General features: G+C 43.8%; 3 protein-coding genes across 4 annotated transcripts in view; 1 reads left to right on the top strand and 2 right to left on the bottom strand.

Moving 5' to 3' along the window:
• The window catches only part of LOC111672888 (ras-related protein Rab-1A), a 3,123-nt gene extending 986 nt beyond the window's left edge, over positions 1 to 2,137 (bottom strand). Inside the window, exons 1-4 of one of the 2 annotated variants that reach the window (XM_023430465.2) lie at positions 1,956 to 2,134; positions 627 to 699; positions 385 to 480; positions 199 to 294 (exon numbers count right to left, since the gene is read on the bottom strand). In XM_023430465.2, the coding sequence (XP_023286233.1) occupies positions 199 to 294; positions 385 to 480; positions 627 to 699; positions 1,956 to 1,969 (279 nt within the window). In that variant the 5' untranslated portion in view covers positions 1,970 to 2,134. Of the gene's footprint in view, positions 1 to 198; positions 481 to 626; positions 700 to 1,955 lie in introns of both variants that reach the window. The other variant, XM_087169664.1, reaches the window with a different exon arrangement.
• Positions 2,138 to 2,343: 206 nt separating this feature from the next.
• On the bottom strand, positions 2,344 to 6,029 carry LOC111672887 (E3 ubiquitin-protein ligase TRIM21-like). The gene is made up of 2 exons (XM_023430463.2): positions 5,915 to 6,029; positions 2,344 to 5,006 (listed from the first exon to the last, which is right to left on the bottom strand). The coding sequence occupies exon 2, from the start codon at positions 4,995 to 4,997 to the stop codon at positions 3,357 to 3,359; it is 1,641 nt and encodes a 546-aa protein (XP_023286231.1). The 5' UTR covers positions 4,998 to 5,006; positions 5,915 to 6,029; the 3' UTR covers positions 2,344 to 3,356.
• A 2,188-nt stretch (positions 6,030 to 8,217) lies between these two features.
• actr2a (actin related protein 2a) lies at positions 8,218 to 17,453 on the top strand. The gene is made up of 9 exons (XM_023430466.2): positions 8,218 to 8,375; positions 10,440 to 10,550; positions 11,583 to 11,798; positions 12,591 to 12,663; positions 12,841 to 12,977; positions 13,950 to 14,099; positions 14,184 to 14,329; positions 14,989 to 15,121; positions 15,551 to 17,453. The coding sequence occupies exons 1-9, from the start codon at positions 8,328 to 8,330 to the stop codon at positions 15,719 to 15,721; spliced, it is 1,185 nt and encodes a 394-aa protein (XP_023286234.1). The 5' UTR covers positions 8,218 to 8,327; the 3' UTR covers positions 15,722 to 17,453.

Below are 17,453 nucleotides of genomic sequence, written 5' to 3'. Positions count from 1 at the left end.
ACACACACACACACACACACACACACACACACACACACACACACACACGTTAACTCTGACCAGTCTGGTTTTCTTTCTTCTGGCAGCTTAGTGAGACGATACAGGTGAGATGTTCTCCGCTATGGCAGCAAACAAACATCTCCATGGAAACAGTAGAATTTTACTGCTGTAAAGCAGGTTGAGGTTGTGAGTGCTGACCTGATCTGTGACATCATAAACCACGATGATGCCGTGAGCTCCTCTGTAGTAACTGGACGTGATGGTGCGGAAGCGTTCCTGTCCGGCCGTGTCCCACTGTGGAGGGAAAGAACAGCTGGTGAGTCCACACTGACACACCATCACCACTAATCTGTTCACGCCGCCGTGACTCCGCCCCCTCCTTACAATCTGGAGCTTTATGGTCTTCCCGTCCAGCTCGATGGTCCTGATCTTGAAGTCCACACCGATGGTGCTGATGTAGCTCTCTGTGTATGTGTCATCCTAGGTCAGAACACACACACACACACACACACACACACACACACACACACACACACACACACACACACACACACACAGAGGTGGGTCTGGGTGGCAGGTGTGACACCTGCAGCGTTATCAACCATCAGAGAAAAACAGACACTTACTGCAAACCGGAGGAGGAGACACGACTTCCCGACACCAGAGTCACCGATCAGGAGCAGTTTGAATAAATAATCACTGTGAGGACAGAGGAGGGAGAACTGTCACAACACTCAACCACCAGTCACATGACCTCCGGCTTCAGCTTCTCAAACTGAACATTTCCTTCTTTTTTTTTTTTAAATTCTCTCAACTAATTAATAAACTTGTCAGAACATACTTCGGAAACTAATCAATAAAATATTAGTTAGTTGTAACTTTGTTGCCGTTACAACATGCAGGTTAATAATGTAGAAATGTTTAAACATTTCATCAGCAGCTATTTGGATAATTGACAAAGAAGAGAAAAAAGAATTCATCAGTTTCTGAGGTTTCTCCGGTAGGGGGTCTTTTTTTTTGGGGGGGAGATGAATATTGTTATGAAAATTGACAACTTTAACTTAAGTAGTCAGTTTACAATAAATAAATCTGCAGCATTACTAGTACTTATGACATTTAATAAGAAACTGAATATTTATTTCAGTTTTATATCATTTATCTCTGATTGTTTTCGTTTTATAAATTAATCTGTTGATTGGTTGATCAGCTGATTGGTCTTCATGTGCCTTTTTACTCCAATTAACAGGCCAAACTAATCAGCAGCTTTGATGGAAGTGACTGTTTGTTTGTTTGTTTTTCAGGGTGGGGGGGGGGGGGGGGGGGGGGTGTCTGAACAGGTCAGTCAGGGCCATTTTCACTGCTGTTTGGTCGGTTAATCGAAACATTAATCGGCAGTTCGGTCGGTGATGGAGAAGTGTGGTGTAGTAACACCACAGAACATCATTACCTAACTCCACACCGGGAGCAGCAGCTTCCTGTTAACGGCGGATAAATGACGCTGAATTCACCGGTAAACGTCCCCGGTCGGTTCACACATCTCGGTTAGCGTCACGGTCACCGACAGGGACGTGTCCCGCCGCTACACGACTCTGACCGATCAGCTACCTCTACGGCTGGAGCCTCGGGCTTTGCTACGTAGTTAGCCTCCTAGCTTCTGACGCTACATACAGTGAACTTGCCGTCTGTGAGCGAACACAAACTCGGGAGCAAACACCAACAAACGGTCGCAATAATCGATGATTTATTGATCAGAAAACACCGACAGAGTCAAGTTTGACGGCGAACATCAGCGCGACAGGCTGCCGCTAACCGAGCACCGGAGACAAAGCAGCTGACGTGCATCTTGTACCGGTCCGCCCGGACGGCTAACGTTAGCCTAGCTTAGCTTAGCTGCCCCAAGCTAAGCTGACAGCTCAGCCGGACCCCTCACAACCGACATGAAAAGCCCCACTTACTATTCGGGATTCATCGTTGACTACAGGTGGTAAAGTGTCGTAGCGGAAGAGCGGGAGGAGCGGGTCACGGCTGAAGCTGGAATCCGCCTCGTTCTGGAGAAAAAACACCGTTTTTGTTGAGAACTGGTTAAACTGGTTGTCGCAGCCACAACAGCATAATCGAATCAAATATGGCTGTCAGCGCTACCTACCCGGAAATACCAGAGGACAGGAATCATGGGTAGTGAAGTCTTGCAGCAATGGGCGTTCACACAGCGTCTGGGTAATTAAATCAGTCATCTAATACTTTATTATTATTAATAATAATAATAATAATAATAATAATATATTATATGATGTTTGTGTATTAATGTTACTGCTGCATTAATGTTGCATTTAGGCTTCACTAACTTTAACTACTTTATTTAGAGGTGACTGAGGACAGTTGCAAATCTTCTTACATTTCTCTCAGTTACTCTGAGACCCAAACCAAACTTTTACATATTAAACTTACATCTGTAGCTAATTACCCACCAATTAAAGATGATTACATATGACATATCATTCATTGGGGATGGTTACAACAAATTAAAAACACATTAAATTTCATTAATTAACTTTTGATTTTTGTCTCAATAAGCATAGTATTCTGGACATATGCATTGTTTTACAATATTTATTGTTTTAATAATATTTATCAAACAACTGTTATTGAATTTTGTTTTGCATAGCACATATCTTGAGTCAAAATAGGCAAAATTGATCTATTTTATTACTTATGATGAACAGAACAGGCAAATATATTATAATGTTAACAAAATATTCCCAAATTAACTTGTTTATATTCTCTTATGCATTAAAATTAGAATAATTTTAAAATAATATTGTTTCTATTGTTTATCACAATCAGACTGACCAGCTACCCCAGACATGATTTTAAAGAAAACAGCTGAAACAGCTGAGACAGTAAAATGTGCCATAGACCAAAGCAAGGAGCTAAAAAGCTTTAGAATACTGATTAATGGACATTTAAATCAATACATTTGGGAATTTGATATTAGTAATGTCATTATTGTATGTACAGTTTATACTTGTAACCTCAACACCTTTAATGGATTGTTGCTCCTGTGAGAACCTAGAACCTGATCATATCAAGGTGTACACCTTCACACACAGCTGAGGTTTTCAAAATATCTGCCATTTTACACATTTTAACTCATTTCCTGACACATTAGTGGGTCCCACAACAATCAACATGGAGAAACAGTGGGATAAATGCAAGGTAAACATATTATCATAACAAAAAACAACTAAATCAATCAAAAAAGAATCAATAAAGACAAATTATACTGAGAATTACCAATTAATATATTCTTAGCACTTAACACAAGTTGTGTTCATACACAGTTAATAACTGGTCTATTAAGTGCGGTTGATTGGTGTGATGATCATAGGGGCGGAGTTTTTACCACCACCATTAGGACAAGGACCAAAATACAAATAGAGTTTCCCAGTGAAGGAGCAGCCAGTAAAGGAGTAGATGAGAGCTGCAGCAGCTACGTCATAAAAGGAGACCAGACCCTCCTCATAATCCACAAACACCCCCACCTTCTCAGGCTGAGACTTCAGAGAGAGACGGACTGCAGGGCCAGCAAGAGCTTTGTACTCATTTCCATTTCTCAAACATATCGTCCAGTTACCATCTTCAGGGCTCAATGTGATGAATCCCTTCCTGTTGATCGACTCTCTGACCACTCCTAAATCCCAGTCAGTTTTTCCTTTAACCTGAACTTTGTAGTAAATTTTGCCTGAAGAGAAACTCTGCTTTCCTAAGACACAGAGACAATCAGAAAATCTCTCTGGGTTGTCTGGGAGATTCTTCCTCACATCACTATGATTTACTTGTTTTCCATCATCAGACAGGATGAGTTCAGGATGTGCTGTATCAGGATCAAATGTCACAGTGAATGCATATCGCTGAATTCTCTTCAGCTCAGTCACAGTCACCTTCTTCATCTCTTCACTGAGCGTCTCCTCCAGCTGAGCCACAGCTCTCATCACAGTCCCGACATATGATGGGAAATGGACTCTGACCTCTGTCCAGTCCTTGGTGGGTGGAGCAGCTTTCAGGGATGGGAAGCTTTGGAGGAGGTGGAGGTGGTCTTCAGAGAGTGAGAGCTGCTCCACCTCAGTGCTTCTCTTCATCAGCTCAGAGATTTCCTGTTCCAGCTCTGTGATGAAGTCTTCAGCCTGTTTCTCTGTGGTTTTCTGTTTGTCTTCGATCTCGTCAATGAGATTATTCAAGCTTCTCTGGACAGACTCCATCAGAGCAGTGAAGACCCGAATACTTTCTCCTATCTCACCGTTTGCTTTTTCCTTGCTGAAGTTGACTAGCCGTTTGATCTGCTGAATCTTCACTCGTCTCTTCTGGATCATTTGCTGAATTTCAGCCTCTGTCTTCTCCAGCTCTGCCTTCTTTCCTTCATATCCTTCTTTCAGAGGAACAAACTCATGTGTCTTGTGGTCTAAAACAGAGCAGAGCATGCAGACACATGTCTGGTCGGTCTGACAGAACAGCTCCAGAGGTTTATTGTGCTTCGTACACATCCTGTCTTCCAGGTTCTCCACAGGGTCGATCAGCTGATGTCTTTTCAGGCCTGACACTGTCAGGTGAGGCTCCAGGTGAGTCTCACAGTAGGAGGCCAGACACACCAGGCAGGACTTCAGGGCCTTCAGTTTGGTTCCAGTGCAGACGTCACAGGGAACTTCTCCTGGTTTGGAAACTTGTTGCTCTGAGCTGCTGCTGCTGGTTTTCTGTTGAGCTTCATGTTTGAACTGAGCAACCATCTCAGAGATGAAAGTGTTGATGTGAAGCTCAGGTCTTGTGGTAAAAATATTTTTACACATGGGACACTGACACCTGTCACTAATGTCCCAGTGTGTAGTGATGCAGTTCTTACAGAAGTTGTGTCCACATGATGTAGTGACTGGATCAGTGAACACATCCAGACAGATGGAGCACAGGAACTGATCTTCAGATAGTAGATGGTTTGCAGAAGCCATGTCTACACACTGAGAGAGTAAAAGTGAGAGAAAAGTGAACCCATAAATCTTATTTCTTGTTTAATAAAATGTTTGAACACTAGGAACACAACTGTGAACATCAGCTGACTTTACAGGTGAGTCACCAGTAGAAAACAACCACCAATTTAAAGGAGTGAACTCAACTGGAAGATTTAAAAGTAAAAGAATATCTGAACCAGAGCTGTTGAAGAGGTGTGACAAAGTAACTGTTTTGAAATTTACTAAGAAGACCCAAATCCTCAGTTGCTGGTTTTGAATCAGGACTGAGACGTCCTCAATGAAATCCCAAAGGCTAAAGTTTGGCAAGCTGTATTTTCTTCTTAACCACATTTAAATGGCAACACAAAATGTAGCTTCAATCATTGCTACAGTTATTTGTATATTGTTACTTATTTAATACATTGACCTAAAGGTATAGGTTGTATATTTTTCTGGAAATTCAATAGACATTCAAATGTTATTATACATTAACAACAGCAGGTGGCGGCTGTAAGTCAAAAGTTCCCTTTTGACTGGAGGAAGTTACTGCACTCCAGTGGTGGTGCTGTCAGAGAGACTGTGTCAAAGCAATTGAAAGTCTTAACTGGCGAGTGAGTGTGTAAAGAAACTGATGACATATAACTGAGTCAGTCCAGTCACATGACTCTCTGGGAAGGGAAAAGGAAGGATGTGCACACCCAGAGTTTCTCTCAGCTGTTCGACAAATACTGACATTAAGAAGTGAAGAAAGTCTGCAACACTGATGATCTCCCAATATATTGTTTGAACTAATTATATCTAAACATTTGGTATGACCCATACGTTACCAAATCAAAGGACATACTGTATGAAATATACAGGAATCTGTATATATAAGTGTGGTGGACATTCTTTTAGTAAATATCAGCTGTACTCACCAGTGTCACAGGTGCTGATGAAGTTTTTTCGTTAGAGAGAAACAGAGACTCGTCTCAACTTTGCAGCTGTTGCTCGGACAAACTTTCACTTTGATTTGAGGTATTGTTTCTGAACCTGGCCCTCCCTCCTGTGACGTTGAACTTTCCTGTCAGGCTGTTTACTGATGCCACCTCCTCTGTAAAGGAGTGGCCCTGAACCAAAGTTTAACAGCAGCATTAATAATGATCTGATATGATACAATTTGATCTGTGCAGCTTATTGTGATTGAACACCTCTGGAGAGGAAAGTCTCAGCCTTTTACTGTGACACCTCATCTCTCTGTCGCTGATGTTTTCTTGCCTCTGTCAGGTTTGAATGTGATTTTAGAAAGATAATTATGGCCTAAGATTAATTTCATTTTTTACCAACCAAACACCAAAGTTGTGTCATGGTGTAGCTCATAGGTGTCATCCTATAGCCCCTGTGCACTAGCCTGAAACAGACTGTAAGTTCCCTCGGAGGTTGTCCATCATATGGCTAGTTATGGAAAGTTGAAACAACACCAGGTATCATGAGTATAAGAGGCATCAACTGAACAACCTTTTTGGTTCAACACTGCCAAAAAATTATTTTATCTTGGTGTTCATTTGTGAGTTTATAATAAATATCCTGTCCATTATTGTGCACAGATTATATCAGACTGTCAGATTGAAAGAGGATGTTATACTATGAATTCAGCAGAGAATCTGTGTCTTTGAAACATGACTAATGTCAGAGTTAAAAGGCAGAGGATAAAATAATCTGTCCTGGCTTTAGTACAATCACACAGACAGTAGGTAGCATGTTTGATTTGATCACTTTTATTATTGTAAATATTAATGTGACAGCGCACATTTAAAAGTCAGTAAAAGTTCAAACAATTACAAGTCAAATGAAAATAGATACAAAATCAACTCGGTATCTTTTTTTTATGCGTTCATTAGGGGTGAGGGGTCAGCAAGAGCTTTGTACTCATTTCCATTTCTCAACCATATCGTCCAGTAACCATCCTCAGGATTCAGTAGGACGTTTTCCTTCCTGTTGATCGACTCTCTGACCACTCCTAAATCCCAGTCAGTTTTTCCTTTAACCTGAAGCTCAATGTAAAACCTTCCTGAAGAGAAACTCTGCTTTCCTAAGACACAGGGATTGAGAGAAAATCTCTCTGGGAGTTTCTTCTTCACATCACCTCTTCAGCTCAGCCTCATTAATCAGCTTCTTCATCTCTTCACTGAGCGTCTCCTCCAGCTGAGCCACAGCTCTCACCACAGTCCCCTCATATGATGGACGGACTCTGACCTCTGTCCAGTCCTTGGTGGGTGGAGCAGCTTTCAGGGATGGGAAGCTTTGGAGGAGGTGGAGGTGGTCTTCAGAGAGTGAGAGCTGCTCCACCTCAGTGCTTCTCTTCATCAGCTCAGAGATTTCCTGTTCCAGCTCTGTGATGAAGTCTTCAGCCTGTTTGTCTGTGGTTTTCTGTTTGTCTTCGATCTCCTTTATGAGCTGGTCCAGGCCTCCGTCTGCTCCTGGTTTGGAAACTTGCTGCTTTGAGCTGCTGCTGGTTTTCTGTTGAGCTTCATGTTTGGACTGAGCAACCATCTCAGAGAGCAAAGCGTTGACCCTCAGCTCTGGTCTTGTGTGGAAAAAATAATGGAGTGTTGGGTAATTAATGTGTGATCACATGGTCTCATGGTCGACCAGTCTGTGCTGGCAGTAACACTGCAGGTGTGGTGGTGGTTTGAGGTCCACAGCTCAACTTCTGTATTAACTCTCTCTCTGTTCTAGCATGATTCAAAATTGAGTGCAAGAAAATTATTATTATTATTATTATTATTATTATTATTATTATTATTATTATTATTAGCAGTAGTAGTAGTAGTAGTAGTAATAGTAGTAGTAACTGTGACAAAAACGTGAAAAGTGAATATTGGACTCACATTTAGCAGGTGGCCACCAACACTGGATGTGTAAACAACTGAGGCAACTATTTCCTGACACATTCACCTGAACGACCTCATCAGGTGATAGTAATTTGTCAGTGTTGTGTTGCACTGCCCCCACGTGGCAGTGGCAGTGCAGTTGTTGCAGTTTTAGGGTAAAGAGAAAACATGGTATGAATTTTATTTTATCTATTTTTAAATCTCATTTTAATTTCTATATCTTTATGGTATGACTGCATACATTTGATTTATAACAGTGTTTATTCATCAGGTATATTTCTCTGATGAATAAGTGCATATTTCTGTCTTATTATTGTAGAACAGTTCTTTACCCAGACTTTTATTCTGAAGGATTTACACCTGAACTGGTAGGTGCGTTCCGGTGTGTCGGTTAGCTTGACGGTGTGTGCAGGAGGAGGAGGCTGCCGCTGGATTCCGGGGATTAAAACACAACAACATGGACAGTCACGGGAGAAAAGTCGTGGTTTGTGACAACGGAACCGGGGTGAGTGTGAGAGCGAGCCGGCCGGTGACGGTTTGATAAGAAAACGGGGGAGAAGTGGAAACAGGAAGTGGCAGGAAGCTAACAGGCTAACGCGTTAGCTCGTCTGGGTGGGTTGTGAGAGGAATGTGTCTCGTCAGCTGGATTCACCTGAGTCATCACACACCTGCCGATACACACACCTGGAGAAACACACACAAACACACACCTGTAGTGTATGTTTACCACTCTGCCGTTTAACCAGAGTGTTGGTTAGCCGGGCAGCTAACAGCTAACTCCGCGTAGAGTAACGGTCTGCACGGACAGGTAGCTGCTGCACCTTAAACTGAACTCAACGACAGCCCGGGAAAACACAGCAGTAAAGCACCGGAAGATTAATGAGTCCCTAAAGTTTTAATTAAGTGATTTAAACCGGTTGAACCTGTGTTAGCAACGTTACATTCCCAGGTCACGTTAGCCCCGGCAGCTAGCTTCGTGTCCTCAGCTGTTTATTAAATATTTTATTAAATATTCAGAGTCGAGCTGGAAGGACAAGAGACATCGATTAATCGACAGGTCGAAGTCACAGTTTGTTGTCTTTGTGTGTGTTCAGCTTGCTGTGTTAACTCAGCAGCAGACCGGCCCCGCCCTCGGTAAACCGGAGCATCACTCCGGTCAGAGACTCGGTGTCCGGTCACACACCGGTTCGGGAACATGTCGGTAGACTGTGTTCAGGCCTCTGGAGCTTTTTAACATGTTAGATGAGTTAAAATTAACGGTAACACCGGGGCTGAAGCACTGCGCAGGCGCGAGGCTCTGATTGCGGAAGTTGAGGTAGTTTCTCCATATAAGGAAACTTGTATGATTTCTGACTCAGGTGTGAACCGACGTTTGTGTTCAGCACAAGACTTTTATAAATGATCACAGTCTGTTTGACTCAGAATAAACACAGGGGATACTTCTATGTGCACACATTCACAGTGTATGTGTGTACATAATCCTTTGTATGTGTGTGTGTATATATATACACACACATATATATATATGTATGTATGTGTGTGTATGTGTGTGTGTGTGTGGTCTCATTTGTTTACATCAGATCAACTCTTCTTCTAATAACAGAACAGATATAAACTAAACTTTTCCAACAAACAGGAAATAAGTTGCCATGGATACAGTGAGTTAATCTGTGCGCTTCAACTTGAGCTTGGTTTTTTTTTAGTCCATCTCTGTTTACATTTTAGAGAATAAGTGAATTATCTATTTGAACTTCCTGTTTGTTATGTACCATTTATGAACTGACATCACTGACTGAGGAGCTTCTTCTTCTCTGGTTTATTTACAGTGGTGTTTTCATGTCTGTGTGTTCTGGTGTGACTGAACTCAGACTCACTCAGATTTTTGTCTGATGTGAGTTTCACATGTTTTGGATATTGATATCTGATGACTTGTTAAATGATCTTATATATATATATATATATATATATATATATCATGTGTCTCCAGAACGGCTTCACTGCTCCCTGTCATTGATTCTCTGAACTTATTCCCTCATGTGGTGTGTAGATGATGATGATGATGATGATGATGATGATGATGATGATGATGGTGACACTGTCATCCTATATGAGACCCTTCCCATCAGGAGATACATGTTTTATCCCTCAGAACAGCTGTGTATTGATCTGCTGCTCTCTGTGTTTCTGTATCTCTAATACACGAGCGTCACAGTCATCAACCATCTGACTGTTTACTGACGTCTGTCCCACAGATGGACGTGCAGACGTCAGGCCTGTACTGGGACAGGATACAACTGTTTGCTAAAGTTTGGGCAAATGACATATTTAGTTGATTTTGGAAATGAATAGAAGTGAGTCCAGCTGCACAGTAAGACATTAAAGTGGGCCTTTCTTCAGATGTTATAAACTGTTGATGTATGACCTTCAGTCTTTACCTGAGGATGGTGATTATTCTTTTATTGTTTGTTGATATGATCATATTTTAAGTTGTTGATGATATGTGTCTGTTCCACCATGTTATTTTAAATATTCTAACACCTTTTTTCCTTTTTTTTCACTCTCCTCCCAGTTTGTAAAATGTGGCTACGCAGGCTCCAACTTCCCCGAGCACATCTTCCCTGCGCTGGTCGGCCGGCCGATCATCCGCTCCACGGCTAAAGTTGGCAACATTGAGATCAAGGTAATCCACCTGTTTTCATTCATGGTGTTTGTTTCCCAACGTGCTGCTGCGACACCCAGAGCGTCTTCTCTCGACGTGTCGGATCAGCTCAGAGATGACAGCATGACGTAGAAAACCTGCTGCTGAGTCTGAATTCAACTGCTGCACAGACACTTTAGTTCTTGGCTGTCTTAAGAAGGACTGTGGTGCAATGAATTCTGGGTAAATTAAGACTTTTTTCAATATTAAAAAAAAAAAACACATCCAACCTCTGAACTCCGTTTTCCCTCAGAGAACATGTTTGTGTTACAGGAAGTTTTATTTAGAAAATTCAGTGAAAACTAAAATAATGAAAAGTAAAATATCTGCAGTCTCTAAAAAGTGTTTCTCTTTTTGCTCCATAACAACGTTAACAAACCCCAGTATGAGCTGTGTTTTCCTGTTTGTTATTGGTGCTGCTGGTCAGCGCAGGTGTCATTGATTCTTACCGTTGTAACGTTGGTTACACCTGAGAGCCTGGAGGTAAGGTGTGTGATGTTTTTGTCTTGAAATGAGTCAGTCTGTTTTAGTGAAACAGTGTGACTGACATCAGACTGATCTGGACCAACACACAGACCAGTCTGACCAGTCTGACCAGTCTCTGTGAGACCAGCTGCTGGTCAAACCACATCCACTGAGTTAAAGACGTTGACAATCATTTCCTGTAACAGTGTCACATGTCCTCCCCCCCCCCCCAACATAATGTCTCACATTAAATCCCTTTTTCCAGACAAACCAGGAGAAATTTAACTTTATTTAAGACCAGAAGTTCAGAGCGACGTAAACGTGACGCCAGGAATTCAAACTGAAATCAAACTTGTGTTTCTTTGCTTAATCAAACTATTACTGTTATTATTATTGAACTGTTTATTAGACTGATTTGATCAGCTATAAAATAGGAGATAAAAACAAGCGACCCTGATCACGCCCACTTGGGACACAGGAGGTGTATCCCATTTCACACTTTTGCGTCTCTCCCCGCCTGCCGACCCGTTGACCTTTGACCTCTCACAGGACCTGATGGTGGGGGACGAGGCCAGCGAGCTGCGCTCCATGCTGGAGGTGAACTACCCCATGGAGAACGGCATCGTCAGGAACTGGGACGACATGAAGCACCTGTGGGACTACACCTTCGGCCCGGAGAAGCTCAACATCGACTCCCGCAGCTGTAAGATCCTGCTGACGGAGCCGCCCATGAACCCCACCAAGAACAGAGAGAAGATCATCGAGGTCCGTGTTCACATCACATGTAGCTTTCCTGACCTTTTTATTTTGGCATGTGGAGGCTTTTAATTTGACAAAAGTGGGAACAGACAGGAAGTACGGGGGGGGGGACAGACTACAGGGTTACATTATTAAAGACCGAGTATCAATAAGCTGCAAAGATTTCAGTTCTGCTCAACTATTATTTTGTTTGTTAATAAAAGTTCTCCCGCACATTTTAGCACCAGCTCCATTTAGACATGATGCATCTTCACTGTTCCTGATCCGAAGGAGAAGAGACCTCTCTCTCTCTTTCTTTAATTCTTTGAGTTAATTTTGTGTTAGACTCTAATTTGAGTCTGACTCTGAGTGTGACTCGGACTGTGACTCTGACTGTGACTCAGACTCGGACTGTGACTCGGACTGTGACTCGGACTCGGACTCGGACTCGGACTCGGACTCTGAGTCTGACTCGGACTCGGACTCTGACTGTGACTGTGACTGTGACTCGGACTCTGACTCTGAGTCTGACTCGGACTCGGACTCTGACTGTGACTGTGACTGTGACTCGGACTCTGACTGTGACTGTGACTCAGACTCGGACTCTGAGTCTGACTCGGACTCGGACTCTGACTGTGACTGTGACTGTGACTCGGACTCTGACTGTGACTGTGACTCGGACTCGGACTCTGAGTCTGACTCGGACTCGGACTCGGACTCGGACTCGGACTCTGAGTCTGACTGAGGTTTCAGGTTTCCTCCTGTGTGGAGATGAAAAAGTCTCAAAGTCTTTGTCTTTGTGTTTCTGTCTGTCGCCAGGTGATGTTTGAAACGTACCAGTTCACAGGAGTTTACATTGCCATCCAGGCCGTCCTCACCCTCTACGCTCAAGGTGCGCTTGTTTTGTGATCGCTGTGTGTTTGCTGTTGTTAAAAAAGAAAACTGTGTGCAGAGTTTAGCTTCACACTCAACAGGGTGTCGTTAGGTTTCAGCTCCGACTCTGAGCGTCACTCTGATGATTCACGTTTGTTCGACATGATCACGCTGTTTTTTCATGTCGTTGTTTCAGGACTTCTGACCGGTGTGGTGGTCGACTCCGGCGACGGTGTCACCCACATCTGTCCGGTGTACGAGGGCTTCTCCCTCCCCCACCTGACCCGACGCCTCGACATTGCGGGGAGGGACATAACACGCTACCTCATCAAGGTACCAGCTGCACAACATCTGGATCATCTTCACTCCTCCCTCACTGCTGCATTGTGGGATTGTTGAACTTTTCATGATGTAAAATTAGACCATATGGGTTTAATGCTGGGATGTCCATAAACTTTTAGCCATATAGTGATTGATGGTCGATTGACAGAAAACTAGTTTTCGTTGTCAAACACCCTCTGCTGTTTGACACTGATGTGAACAGCTGGATAGACAGACACCTGAACTCGGCATAATGTTGTAATCTGAACAATCATCAGCAGATTAAACGATGATTAAAGTAACGGTTTATTCCAGACCCATGAAACATATTAGTTCACTTTACTTTCATAGTGAAACACATGAATCAAGTTGATGTGAAATTATTTTACAAACAGAAGGTAGAGTCGGAAAAGTTCTGTTGTTTAATGTCAAGAAACTATTCATTAAATTCAATAAACTTTTATTTAAATTTAAAAAGCACAGAGTAGACGTTAAAGGAACACAGAAATAACACGACAAAGAACACAAGTGAAGAAAGAAGACAACTGTTCTCATTAAGAGAAAGAAAGGTGTAAAAACAAATACTATACTGTAACTAAATAATCAGGACAGTAACAAAACAACATGGGAAATACCATAAATATTCAACTCATGAATAAATAACTGACTGTACTCAGTATGATAAAAAGAAGCAGCTGTATTACCGATAGATGTTAAAATGTGCTGCAGCTTTAAACTGTTGAAGGTTTTGGTGGTGACTGAGCACGGACATGTTTTTGCCACAAGAGGGCGTCATTAAATAGCAAATGATCCACAGCCTCTGTGGTTTGTGGTCAGCACCTTGTTCTTTCTGCTTCTGGTAGAGATGAATAAATAAAATAAAGAAATCAGATTCCTCATTTTCTTGTTTCAGCATGATGAGCATCAGGTGGGAAATGTTACCTGACGCAGGTGCTGCTGTTTGTTCTTGTCTCTGTCCACCAGCTGCTGCTGCTGCGAGGCTACGCCTTCAACCACTCGGCCGACTTTGAGACGGTGAGGATGATGAAGGAGAAGCTGTGTTACGTGGGTTACAACATCGAACAGGAGCAGAAGCTGGCGCTGGAGACGACGGTGCTGGTGGAGTCGTACACGGTCAGTCAGGTGGTGTTGAAAACCTCCAGCGTGTGTGTTACCTCACTGAGGATGAGACAGCAGCCGTTCTGTTTGTGTCCTCAGCTCCCGGATGGCAGGGTGATCAAGGTGGGAGGGGAGAGGTTCGAAGCCCCCGAGGCTCTGTTTCAGCCCCACCTCATCAACGTGGAGGGGGTGGGCGTGGCCGAGCTGCTCTTCAACACCATCCAGGCCGCGGATATCGACACCAGGTGAGCAGGAAGGACAGCTAGACCGAAACCAGCTGACATTAGACTCAAACCAGCTGACACTAGATTCAAACCAGCCGACACTAGACTCAAACCAGCTGACACTAGACTCAAACCAGCTGACAATAGACTCAAACCAGCTGACACTAGACCGAAACCAGCTGACACTAGACTCAAAACAGCTGACACTAGACTCAAACCAGCTGACACTAGACTCAAACCAGCTGACACTAGATTCAAACCAGCTGACACTAGACTCAAACCAGCTGACACTAGACTCAAAACAGCTGACACTAGACTCAAACCAGCTGACACTAGACTCAAACCAGCTGACACTAGACCGAAACCAGCTGACAGTAGACTCAAACCAGCTGACACTAGACTCAAAACAGCTGATCATAGACTCAAACCAGCTGACACTAGACTCAAACCAGCTGACACTAGACTCAAACCAGCTGACACTAGACTCAAACCAGCTGACCATAGACTCAAACCAGCGGAAACCAGCTGATCATAGACTCAAACCAGCTGACACTAGGCCAGATGACGATAGGATGAGGTCCAGACAGATACTAGGTTCAGACATGGTCTTGATTTTGAAGATATTTGTAGAAATCTTTCAGCAGAGAAAACTAAAGCTCTGCTCTTCTGTCTCTGGTCAGAGCTGAGTTCTATAAGCACATCGTCCTGTCCGGAGGCTCCACCATGTACCCCGGCCTGCCGTCGCGCCTGGAGCGTGAGCTCAAACAGCTGTACCTGGAGCGAGTGCTGAAGGGAGACGTGGACAAGCTGTCGGTAAGACCAGTACCAGAACTGTGTATTACCAGGATAATTACTTAGTGTGAGCAGCATTGGCGTTACAAGCGGGTTTAAACTTTCTGAAGTCTTACACAAAATATCAGTTTCCAGACCTCAAACATATTAAAGCTCCATCCAGTCTAACGTTCTCTGTCCATGTGTTGTGTCAGAACTGAAGTGAGTAAATGTTGGTATCAGATGGTGAATCAGTGGAGGCGTCACTGCTTCTTCATGTGAGAGTTTGTGCGTCCCTCCCTGACAGGAAGTGGCTCTGCTGGGAAATCCTGCAGCCTGTAATTAAAAGACAATGGTCTTCAGTCTATTTCAGGGTCCTCAGAGGGCGGCGGGGGCTTTGACACGTTATTATCACTTCCTGTTCTCTGTTAACGCTCGCCCGCTCCTCTCTCCACGTCTTCTCCTCTGCAGAAATTCAAGATCAGGATAGAGGACCCCCCCCGGCGTAAACACATGGTGTTCCTGGGCGGCGCCGTGCTCGCCGACATCATGAAGGACAAGGACAACTTCTGGATGACCAGGGAGGAGTACCAGGAGAAAGGGACGAGAGTGCTGGAGAAGCTGGGAGTCACTGTCAGATAAACCACCCCCACCCCACCCCACACTCAGCTGATCCACACATCACTCACCTGGGTGTTTCTGGACACAGTCTTTTAAAAACAAAGAGAGAAGGAGGGATGAAGGAGGGGTGAGAAGTCTCATGGAGGGTCAGAGGTCACCACCACACAAAAACAGTGTATTCTTCATTACCGTTCTCACATGTCTGTTCAGTGCGAAGCTACAGCCAGCAGCCTGTTAGCTTAGCTTAGCATTAAGACTGAAAACATAGGGAAACAGCTAGCCTGGCCAGGCCCCTGTTTCCAGTCTCTATGCTAAGCTAAGCTAACCATCACCTGGTGGAGTGGATTTTCAACTGTTCCTTTAAATACTGTGACCTCATGACCTGTGGTTCAATGATAATTTCTCCTGGCTGTTTCCAAGGTGACGATGATCATGATGATGATGATCATGATGATGATCCCTGAAGGGCCCCCCCCCCCCCCGTATAATGTTTGTAGAGTGACCTCTGCGCTGCAGGTGCAGGGGGCAGACATGGTTCACTCTCTGGTTCTGGTTCTGAAGCAGGGAGCCTGGACCAACAGATCAACCAGGTCTCTCTCTCAGACCTGATCCAGGTCTCACTCCCATCACTGTATCCAGATGCTGCAGTCACTGAGCAGCTCTTACAGTCTGTAGTCTGAACTGAGTGGATGAAGTCATGTGACCTGTCGGGTCATGTGACAGTACGTCTGTCACGCTGCCTCCTGCTGTTTGAACAGATTGTTTCCTAGCGCCACATCGATCGATCAGCTGATTCAGTTCAATGTTAAGTTGTGACAGTAAACAGAATCTGACGAGACGTTTGATGATGTCATTTCCTGTCACTGTTTGGATGTCTCTGCGGCAGCGATAGTCAGAGTCGTCGTGAACCTGATATCTCAACACTTGGAGGGAACTTCTTTAAATCTGTCAAACGTTCACTTGGACTTAAGGATGAACTGGTTACAGTTTGGTGGTCAAAGGTCAAAGGTCAAAGGTCAAGGTCACAGTGACCTCACAAAACATGCCCCATTCTTCTGATTATAGATTGTAAAAGCCACTCTGTGGCGGTCCAGGACTACAGGACTGTGGCGTGTGCTGGTCCTGGGTCAGTGTCAGCCATTCCTCTCCACGCACCACGCTCTCAGTTTCTGCTGAAGCTTCATCTGTTTCTTTTTATTTCTCTTTTTAACTTGAGTTTCTTTCCTTTTCTGGCGACCGGCTGTTTTCGTTTGTCTGTTACTTGTCTTGACTGAACAGCTGTTTCCGACCCGTGTTCACGGTGACGCTTTGTGCCCCGAACAGCTGATCTGGGGTCAGGGTTCACAGTTTGAAAGCGTGGCTGATCCTGGGTCAGGTGTAATACTGAAACATATCTAAACAGGAAGTAATGTCACATGTTGGAGAAGGGAGGGAGTGGCTCGTCGTCAGCTGATGAGTTTTAGGGATGGTTTTCCTCCTCCTTCCTCCTCTTCGCTGACTGAGGATGAAGATGAGTTGTGTGAGTAAGTGAGATGATATTTGTAATAAGGTCCTGGTGTGTAAAATGGAGACCATGTAAAAGCTGGTATTTGTGGTTTCTGTCCAGGTTCTCATGTTGTATATTGGAGCCACATAAAAATATAAATGTCTGATTTCCTCTCGACAACACGGTCGTCAAGTGCCAAGTGCAGCTCTTCTGCTTCTGTTTGTTTATAGCAGAGCTGCTGATTTCAATAAAGCAAAGTGATTTATA

Source organism: Seriola lalandi, unplaced genomic scaffold (assembly GCF_002814215.2).
Source record: "Seriola lalandi dorsalis isolate HSWRI2012SDOR001 ecotype SW California unplaced genomic scaffold, Sedor1 jcf7180002054905, whole genome shotgun sequence".
NCBI classification, from domain to species: domain Eukaryota; kingdom Metazoa; phylum Chordata; class Actinopteri; order Carangiformes; family Carangidae; genus Seriola; species Seriola lalandi.
This window is presented reverse-complemented; position numbering and strand designations above follow the sequence as displayed.

Excerpts from the sequence above, each read along its gene's own strand:
- actr2a (XM_023430466.2), top strand. The coding sequence starts at position 8,328 with ATGGACAGTCACGGGAGAAAAGTCGTGGTTTGTGACAACGGAACCGGG. Across the intron at positions 12,664-12,840 it reads CCTCACCCTCTACGCTCAAG|GACTTCTGACCGGTGTGGTG; the intron begins GTGCGCTTGTTT and ends TCGTTGTTTCAG. Across the intron at positions 12,978-13,949 it reads TAACACGCTACCTCATCAAG|CTGCTGCTGCTGCGAGGCTA; the intron begins GTACCAGCTGCA and ends TCTGTCCACCAG.
- LOC111672887 (XM_023430463.2), bottom strand. The coding sequence starts at position 4,997 with ATGGCTTCTGCAAACCATCTACTATCTGAAGATCAGTTCCTGTGCTCC.